We start from the raw sequence: 10890 nt of genomic DNA on the forward strand, positions 1-10890 counted from the left end.
AGTGATTTGTTTTGCAGCATTGTAACAGTAATTTGACAGATTTTTATGACAGATTTTTATAAAAACACAGTACCATTTATGCCATTTGATTCTTATCAAGTCTCACTATGTCAATTTCAGCACCAGTTCAGCTGTACACTCTTAAAAATAAATGTGATGGTTCCATGAAGAACTGTTACCATCCATGGAACCTTTTTATAACGCAAAAGAGAAGAAAATAGTTCTGTGGCATTGCTGACAAACCTCCACTTTAAACCTGTATTTAAAAAGTGTACTTGTAAACCAGACACACACTTTTAACCCACAGAAATCTATAATTGTATGTACGTAGGTGATGTTGGCTCGTCTAAAAAGTGACCACAGGGTGTTTGCTGTAAAAATGCTGAAGAAGGATGTCATACTGCAAGAAGATGATGTAGAAGCAACCATGATTGAGAAGAGAGTGCTGACTCTGGCTCACCAGCATCCATTTCTTACACAGCTCTACTACTGCTTTCAGACCGCGGTAAGAGTCCACAAATAGTTTCAAGGTGCTAAATAACATAGTTTCAAGGTGCTAATATTGAGCTCTGGACATTACAACTTCTGTGTACAGTGTATTGGATTATTTTACAGGTGTGTTACCAATATTCTGAATTACTCATTTCATTGGGTTGCGTTTTAGGGTTAAATGTAACTTAACAGATAATGTCTATGCAGAAAATTACTACAGATTATTTTCTACAGATTTATTTTTTCTTATAGGGTACTTTAAACTCTGCGTGATTCCTAATTATACAAGTTAATTCATAGAAGGCACATTCTTTGACAATAGAAGAATCTAGAAATGTGTCTCAAACAGCCTTCAGCTGAAACAGCCAGAGCAAATGCCGATCATAGTCAGTTAGGGGTGAACACAATGCAGTGTTAGATGTGTTTACATGTTATCGGGTAGGTAATCTGTAATGTGAGCCGAGATGAAATCACACTAGACGTAGCAGTAGAGACTGATTTCTATTACCGTGATTTCCATGTTGACTGACAAACCGGGAAAAAGGTTTTGTTGAATGTAAACACTTCATGTCCTTCACTCAACCAGGAAACACAATGCTGTTTGACAAAAACCCCTTGGCATCATATCAACAAAATGTGTTTAAATTCCTGAAATGCCTCGGATTTGACCTATAGTGTACTGAAACCTGATTGTATTTTTCATGAGAATGTTACCTTACGGTAAAAATCTGACAGCTGAATAGCAGTTGATTCAGTAACAAAAAAGTTACAGAAAGTGATATCAGATGCTACTTATTGATTAATATATACACTGTAGTTTGTTTTAATAAGATTCCTGCCCTTTCTGGAAGTGTAATTTAAAACAAAAACCTATCTTTTAAAAATAATCAAAATGAGTGATGACTATTGCGATATCAAATGTAAACAGTAGATGGAGCCTAACATTGTGCGGAACAGTATTCACTTCCTGCTGAGGAGAAGTAGCCTGTCTTTTGCATAGCAGAGCAACTCAGTGAAAGTGTGGGAGGATACTAGCTAAAGGGAAGTGATGCAAGCTTTCTGCTGACTTACACATTTTTATGCAAACACTACAACAATACATCTCTCTCGCTCTCTTTCTCTCTCCTTTTTTCTTTCTCTTCTCAATTCTTTTCTCCTTCATGTGTTCATGATATTAATTAATGTATGATGGGTTTATACTTTGGTAATTAAAGTGGCTTGTAAGGTCTCTCTCTCTCTCTCTCTCTCTCTCTCTCTCTCTTTCACACACACACACACACACACACACACACACACACACACACACACACACACACACACACACACACACACACACACTCACTCACACACACATCTTTGTATGTGGTTTACAGGATTCTACACAGGCGTAATAGCTTTTATACTGTACAAACTGTATTTTTTATCCCCTTACCCTAAACCTACCCCTCGCACAAAACATACAAACTTACAAAAAAACAAACAAACAAAAAAGTTTTTTTTTTGTTTTTTGTTTTTTAAGTGACTTACAAGGATGCAGGAAGTGTCTGCATAAACCATGGTCACAGTCAGTGTAATACCTATGTCATTATACACATTTTAAGAAATCATATAAACCTCTACACAGAGAATAATGCTTCTGTTCAGCAAGGACATATTAAATTGATCAGAAGTGACAGTAAAGAGATTTGTTAAAGAGCTTTTTTTTTACTGTATCAAACAAATGGAAACTCAGTGAGAAAACAAAGACAAAATACTATTTTAAAAAAAAATAATCTTGAATACCCCAATGTTTTGTAAGGCAGTGTAGTTTACATGATGTATTATATATATTTCAAATAAAATAGATACATACAGACATTTGTACACTTCCATTAAAAAATGTGGGATCAGTAAGATATGTAATGTTTTTAATGGAGTTTCTTGTGTTCATTAAGGCTGTAAATATCAGATCAAAAATACAGAAAAAGAAATTGTGAAAAAATATTAATGCAATTTCTAATATTGTTTTGCTATTTTAATATACTTTAAAATATTATTTATTTCTGTGACACAGCACTGAATTTTCATCAGCATCATCACTCCAGTCTTCAGTGTCGCATGATCCTTCAGAAATGATTCTAATATCCTGATGTATTATCGGTTTTTGTTGTGCTGCTTAATATTTTTAGAACCAGTGATACTTTTTTCTTTGATTCCTTGATGAATAAAAACTTTAAAAGCATTTATTCAACATAAAAAACAGCATTTATTCAAAATAGAAAACAGCATTTATTCAAAATAGAAATCTTTTCTTACAATATAAGTCTTTACTATCACTTTTATTAATTTAACACATTTTTAACACTTTTTACCATCTAACACATATATTTTGAATAAACACTGTTCTTTTTAATTTTTTATTTATCAAAGAATCCTTAAAAAAGTATCACAGGTCCTAAAAAAAATATTAAGCGGCACAACTGTTTCCAACATTCATTTTAAATCAGCATATTAGAATGATTTCTGAAGCATCATTTGTGACCCTGGAGCACAAAACCAGTCTTAAGTCGCTGAGGTATATTTTTAGCAATAGCCAAAAAACATTGCTAGTGTCAAAATTATCGATTTTTCTTTTATGCCGAAAATCATTAGGATATTAAGTAAAGATCATGTTCCATGAACATATTTTGTAAATTTCCTACTGTAAATATATTAAAACTCAAATTTTAATTAGTAATATGTATTGCTAAGGACATTTGGACAACTTCAAAGGTCGATTTTCTCTACATTTTTTTTTTTTTTTGCACCCTCTGATTCCAGATTTTCAAATAGTTGTATCTCGGCCAAATATTGTCCTATCATAACAAGCCATAACAAAACAAAAATAATTTAATCAGCTTTCAGATTATGTGTAAATCTCAGTTTTGGCAAATTTAAGACTTAAGTTTTTGTGGTCCAGGGTCACATATGACATTGAAGACTGAAGTAATCATGATGAAAAACTCAGCTTTGCTTCACAGGAATGAATTATATTTTAAAGTATATTAAAATAAATAAAAATAAATATTTTTAGCCGCAATAATATTTCACAAAATAATTTTTTTCTTCTTTCTTTCTGTATTTTTGATCAAATAGAACATTAAAAACCTTACTGATCCCAAACTTTTAAATGGCAGTATTTTGTACTGCATCTCTGTGTTTTAGTACACAAGAACACATACTGTAGTTAAAAATACTGGAAGGAGTACAATAATATATTCCCTTACTTTTATAAAATGTTTTTCCATGTTATTTTTCCATGTGTATGCTAACCTGTTCTATTCAATTCTCAGGAGCGGTTATTCTTTGTCATGGAGTTTGTGAATGGTGGTGACCTCATGTTCCACATCCAGAAGTGCAGGCGTTTTGACGAGCCACGAGCACGGTTTTATGCTGCCGAGATCATTTCAGCCCTTATGTTCCTTCACTCCAAAGGCATCATTTACAGGTGAGGAATACTCAGGATTATTTTTTAACATTGCACATTGCCTGTCATTACATTACTTTTGAGCTAGCTGTGGATGTAATAGTTTCCTCACTGGTTTAATGCTCAAAACATTTAATTCCCTAATTTAAAAAGAAAGTGTATTAGAAGTTCATAATGTTCATCTAAAAATACTGCAGATGTTCACACTCCAGTGCCACTGCCCTCAGTTATTTGCTTTGACATGCCTGTGAAATCTTGTCTGCGCGTGTCCTAAAGCACTTAGTCAGATTTTACAGACAGTCTCCGCACCTGGCTAAGTCTTCCTTATCCATGGCGGGATATTGTGCCCTTCCTCGCTGTAATCACGTGACCTTTGCCTTCCTGAGTAAGCTTTCTGATCACCCCTGTAATAGAGCCAAGCCCAAATATAAACACATCTGACAAACTGCTTTCCCATTCAAATAAGGCTTGTGGCATTTACGAGCTTCCCTGCGGGACCTTTAGAGGAATGCTGGCTGAACCCCTGTCATCTATACAGTCGTATGGCCCCTTGTATGGCCACTCTCACCTTTCCTTTTGTTTTTATTGGGCTTTAAAGCTAATTATTTTATGGTAATTATAACGCTTCTGTGAAGTGGAGCTTTAAGGGGGGAATGATAAAGAATCTTGGGAAAGATGGCTGTTTTATAGTGCAAGAGGACTGTGGGGACATTTTTGAGTGAAGACCAGATCTGATATTACAGCCCTGCCCAGCATGCCATGGAGCTATAATTACATAAGCTGTTTACTCAGGGAAACAGAGAGCACGAAGGAGGGAGAGAGAGAGAGTTTATCACATGATTTTGTTTGTTACGAAGTGCAATATAGTATGCACAGAGATATTCCAATAGATATTCCCAGAGATATATATTCAATTATTTTCATAAATTATAATCCAGCAGTCAGAGTCAAGCTGTTCCTCTCCACTTTACCTTACTTACCCTCGATCCTATATTAGTGGCTGCTAATGCCATGTAATCTGGCTCTTCTCTAATCTGAGGACAGGACTATACCGGACAGTTCATGACAGAAACGAGGAGTGCATTAATGACTTTAGTGTTTTAGTCTCACTTCAGCAGGTTCTACACAGAGTTTTTATTGATCTCTCAAACTGTTTCACTGTTGCTAAGTAACATGTGGTTGCCAAAAGGGCATCAAGGAAGCTCTTTCTATTGTTGGTTTGTTTTTTGTTTTTGTTTTTAAATGATAGTTGAAGTTAACACTAAAATTCTAATTTGCTAAAAACGTACTCATCTTTAGGCATTCCAAGATTTACATGTAGATGAGTTTGTATCTTCATCTCAACAGATTTTGGGAAATCTAGCATTACTTGCTCATGAATGGATATCCTTTGCAGTGAATGGGTGCCGTCAGAATGAGAGTTAAAAAACATCACAATACTAACTCAAGTCAAGTTTACTTCATCTTGTGAAGTAAAAAGCTGTATGTTTACAATAAACAAATATTTTTTTAAGAGTCCTGTTTCTACAACATACATTGCTTTCTCCAGTGAAACCATTTGAATCCGGAGAGAAATATGCAAAGATCAAGCACAGTCCAATTTTCTGAAAAAATATGTTAGTGGATTTTTTTGTGAGAGGACAACAGGTGAGGTACTTTTTCTCTGGAGGAAGTGTTATTATGAATTATGGGCTTGTAATTGAGCCAGACATTATTTGATGGACTGGAATTGTGTGAATTACTTGTGGATTATTGTAATGTTTTTATCAGCTGTTTTGACTTTCATTCTGATGGCACCCATTCACCATAGATGATTTACTGGTGAGCAAATAATGTAAAGCTATACGTTTCTCCAAATCCAATGAAGAAACAAACTCATCTAATTCTAGGATGGCCTGAGGTTGAGTAAATTAGTACATTTTCGTTTTTGGGCTTTTGCCTTTATTTGACAGGACAGTAGGGAGCAGACAGGGAAGCACTGGGTGAAGTGAGGAGGGTGGGATGGGAATCAAACTTGGGTCGCTGTGAGCACACTAACCACAAGGCTATCATGCCTAGAAAGCATTTATTTTTTATCATAATAGCTGGTGCTTGAAGACTTTTATTGAAACATTGCAAGAGACCTTACGTAGAGAAGAAAGTATGTGGTTACGTCACTGATGGTTGGTCAGAAGTGAGACTTGTCCATTTTTACAGGGCCTGAAATAGTTCTGCCAGCTCTCTGTGGTTGATGGCCAGGCTGGTGAGTCTGCCACGCTGTTACTTTTGCCTGTGCCAACTCTCCGACACTGCGAGCGTGATGCTCCGCATGTCTCTGTTCTTGTTCATTAGGCATGAAATACAGCAAGTTAAGCTAACTTTTTAATTTTCTTGTCATTCTCCTTCTCTTCCATTTGTGCCATTTACTTGATTCACAAAACAAGAATAACCTTTGTACAAATTGTTTGAGATGAAACAAGAAGACACAAATATTTTAAAATGTAATTTATTTAGCTGGATTTCCATCATCCTTCAGAAATCACCCTAATATGCTGATTTGCCATTCAAGACACTTTTTTTTATTATTATCAATGTTGAAAGCAATTGTGCTTCTTAATATGACCAAAACACAATGTATGCTGATTTTCTTTCCAAGCTATGGTAATACCCTGACTGAATGAAGTAGTGAGTGATGGAATCAGAGTGTTTGCTTTAAAACACTCTGTTCTTTGTTGTTTACTAGGTAATGTGGCACGCGCTTTTAACAGCATAGTAAAGAGGTCACCTCTCAATGTCTCCTCTGTTAATTGTGTTCTAATGAAATCAGACCGAATTTCCTTGGGAAACTTTAACCACTACAGGCTGTTAGTCCAATCTATGTTCCGTCACTGTCTTTTCCATGGCATCAGTATGCTTCTCCGTATCTGATGACAGGAGACTGAATCCTGCTTCTTGTGCTGATTACTCTTCACCCTTGTGTCAAGCATGCAAGCATTTGCACTACACGCTCATTTTGTCATTGTTTGTCAGACAGTAGCCTACTATTTGAACTCTGTGAACCCCGTTTGTTATTTACCATGATGTGTTTGCAAAATTTTGTTAACATTGGCACACGAGTTGTAATACTGTACCTACCATTTATAAAATTAAACAAATCTTTCAGTCCATTTATTCAACATTTATCAAATATTTTGGCTATTTAAAGTATTTAATAATTGATTTTAGCTACCATTAAGACGGTCATCTGCTGCATAGAATGCATTTTAACATGTTTAAATAAATTCAGAGGAATTACACAGATTAAATATGTATTTATGGATGAATAATAGTTGATTTTTTAAATATATAAATAATATAATATAATATATTTAATACTGTACTCCTGTGTGTTCAAGGTGCAAGGAAAATATTTAAAATTATTATCAAATATTTTATTGGGTAATACAAAACATTAGGTGTTGGCAACATATGCAAATTATCATGCTAGTAATACACTTGTAAAAAAAATGTGACAGACTTTGTATACATTTATGTGATGGGTACACCCAGTGTTATTTTATTCATATCAATGTAGTATTTTAAATTAGTTTTTATTATTATATTTCCAGTTTTCATTTCCATTTCAGTTTACGTTTTAGTAATCTTACTTCAGTTTGATTTCAAATAGTACATTTTGTAGACTGTAAAATCACTTACTAAAAATGTCATTCTGTTTTGTTTTTCTATTAAAGGGACCTCAAACTGGACAATATTCTCCTAGACAGAGATGGCCACTGTAAACTGGCAGATTTTGGCATGTGCAAAGAGGATATACGTGAAGGAAAACTCACTAGTACCTTCTGTGGGACTCCCGATTATATTGCGCCTGAGGTGAGCATCACTAAAAGATCATTTAGGGGAAGTCGTGGCCTAATGGTTAGAGAGTCGGACTCCCAATCGAAAGGTTGTGAGTTCGAGTCCCGGGCCGGCAGGAATTGTGGGTGGGGGGAGTGCATGTACAGTTCTCTCTCCACCTTCAATACCACGACTTAGGTGCCCTTGAGCAAGGCATCGAACCCCCAACTGCTCCCCGGGCGCCGCAGCATAAATGGCTGCCCACTGCTCCGGGTGTGTGCTCACAGTGTGTGTGTGTGTTCACTGCTCTGTGTGTGCATTTCGGATGGGTTAAATGCAGAGCACAAATTCTGAGTATGGGTCACCATACTTGGCTGAATGTCACTTCACTTTAAAAAGAAGATGGTGAGTGTGTTCTCTTCCTGTATAGCTTGTTTTATGTTGCGTCTCCCTCAGATCATCCTGGAGGAGCCGTATGGTGTATCAGTGGACTGGTGGGCTCTGGGTGTGCTGCTTTACGAGATGCTGTCAGGTCATGCTCCATTTGAAGCAGAGACTGAGGACGAGCTGTTTGAGTGCATTCTCAAAGATGAGATCATTTATTCATCTTGGCTCAGCAACGAGGCAGAGGACATACTTAGAGGAGTGAGTCTAGATCTACAGTCAAAATATCAGACGGATTAAGCAAAGGTTGTTTACATGCACTTTAAAAGTTTCATTTCAGTCAGATTAAGACAGTTTGGCTCAACAAAATGTCTTTAAAAAGTAGTTGTAGCTTGGCTTCATCCAGCATTGGATTTTAAAAGACAGAGGTATCAGTCATGTATTTATCCTTCAAATATATCATTTTATATCCTACATTCTGTCTCCACAGAAATAAAATAATCTCCTCATCTTCTTGTCTATGACTACATGTCATTAACTGTGTGTGAAGCTGTAAGGACCAGGACTGTTTGGCAAAGTGCAAAATTTAAAATAAAACCAGAGCAATGAAGACTGTAGCTCAACTACACACAAAAAGCCTTGTAGCTAGATTATAACTTCATATGCAAAACACTAACAGATGTCCCTTTAATGAAATCCATTGTTTTGCATAGCAAGTACATTTGTCCGACTTTCACTAGACAAACTGCTTTACTGTAACACTAAGGACACAACCCCAGTGTTTTGTTGGGAAATCTGTGACTTTCCTCTCTTCCTCTTCTGTTTTGATCACTCATTGCCAAAACATTTAAATCAAAACTACTCAATGGTCTTCATGCCGAAACATGACTTTCTCAGCTTTTCTCACAAGAAAACAAACTCAAAACTAGCTGCATTTAAGAGCTCCAAGTGTCTTTTCTGTGGGTTTTGGCCAACTTTTCCTATATAAGCACCAGTAAACATGAGGCTAATCTGCTGCAGAGAGCAAACCCTGTGGGCTGCCGTTTCATCCCTCCAAAGACCCAGGATGTCAGGATCACAGACTGTCCCTGTCCTTTGTGCGTCATTACATAAGCTCCATTGTGCCCCATGAAAGGTTAAAGAGCTGTGTCATGGTAGAAGGATTAACATCACGTGACTGAGTAGAGGTCTTCTTGCATTAGAGGAGTGAAATCCCTAATAACTCTGGGAATGTTTCCAAGGGCTTAAGTCTGTGATCAGTGATCTGTGCATTATTGTGGCCAGTAAACTTTCTAGACTATTGTGAAAGTGTAAAAAAGTGTAAAAAGTTGTATTTTCCCAGTGTTTCTTAACAAAATATCACGTCTAATTTATCCACATAAGACAAATTTCGTATTTGTCATGTTGTTAAAAGTACTCAGACTTATTGGAGTTAAATATAGTCATATAGTACTTGCATAAAAAAACCAAGTGACATTTATTTGAAAGATACTTTAGTTCAAGTGCACTTTTCAAACACACTGCATTCAGGATGATGAAGATGTCTGTTAACTCTCTCTACAGTTACTCAGCAGAGACCCAGCGTGTCGGCTGGGCTGCATGGATAGAGATGGAGGAGAAGAGGCCATCACCTCACACCCGTTCTTCGCAGGACTGGACTGGGAGAAGCTGAACAGACGAGAGATCACACCACCTTTCACACCTCGAATAGTAAGCCTCCATCACCACTTCTGTTTTATACTGTGTGCATTGTGCGATATTTGTATTGTGCCATTTATGACTGATACTGATAGAGATTGTATTTATAATTAATATGCAGGACCTATTTTTTATTTACTGATTGCTTTTAATTAATTTCATTTGAATTTATTTATTCTCATTCAACTACTACAATTAAACACAGTATAAATTACAATTAGTTCAATATTATTAATAACTATAGCCTAAGTTATCTTTTATTATTAATATTAATGTTGTTGTAAATTGTATTATTTACTTTATTATTTATTATTATTTATCATTTAATTTATGCAAACATTTAAGAATTTAATTATATATATATATATATATATATATATATATATATATATATATATATATATATATATATATATATATATATATATATATGTGTGTGTGTGGGTAAAAAATGTTAAATAAATGATATAACAAATAAATAGAAAATAAATAAATAAATAAATGTATAAATAAATAGTGAACTCTATTCTTTATAGATCCACCAAATGGTGGCATTTATCAGTACACTGATAAACATAAAAGAACTGATAACTGATTAATTAAATATTGGTCAAAATTAATGTTTTGTTTTGTTTTGTAGGATTCTATTGAGGATGTGAAAAATTTTGACCCAGACTTCACTCAAGAGGAACCCTGTCTTACACCCATCGAGGACAGTTTTTTTCCTGTCCACCAGGAAGATTTTAAAGACTTCACCTACACAGCTCCAGAGCTGCGACGGCACTAACATCAGCTGTGATTTATTTATGTTACATACATAGATTATATGTTACTTTCCCTAATGAACTCCTTCTAGTCTGTCAAGAATCTGGACAAGATTCAAACTAGAAGAAAGCAATACAATATACTCCACAGGACCACCCAGACCAAAGGATTATTTGTAAAGACAATGACAGGAAGACAATAAGGATCTCCTGAAATGAACTGATACGTTTTGAAATGTTTTTATGTGCATAAATGTATACAAAGTCTGTCACATTTTTTTAAAAGTGTATTCC

General features: G+C 35.3%; 1 protein-coding gene across 1 annotated transcript in view; it reads left to right on the top strand.

Moving 5' to 3' along the window:
• Positions 1-10683, top strand: part of prkchb (protein kinase C, eta, b) — a 19448-nt gene extending 8765 nt beyond the window's left edge. Inside the window, exons 9-14 of the mRNA XM_059512993.1 lie at positions 332-505; positions 3804-3958; positions 7648-7786; positions 8207-8395; positions 9698-9844; positions 10473-10683. Coding sequence (XP_059368976.1) covers positions 332-505; positions 3804-3958; positions 7648-7786; positions 8207-8395; positions 9698-9844; positions 10473-10619 — 951 coding nt within the window. The 3' untranslated portion in view covers positions 10620-10683. The remainder of the gene's footprint in view (positions 1-331; positions 506-3803; positions 3959-7647; positions 7787-8206; positions 8396-9697; positions 9845-10472) is intronic.
• Positions 10684-10890: the final 207 nt, after the last annotated feature.

The sequence above is a fragment of the Carassius carassius genome, chromosome 27 (genome assembly GCF_963082965.1).
Source record: "Carassius carassius chromosome 27, fCarCar2.1, whole genome shotgun sequence".
NCBI lineage: Eukaryota > Metazoa > Chordata > Actinopteri > Cypriniformes > Cyprinidae > Carassius > Carassius carassius.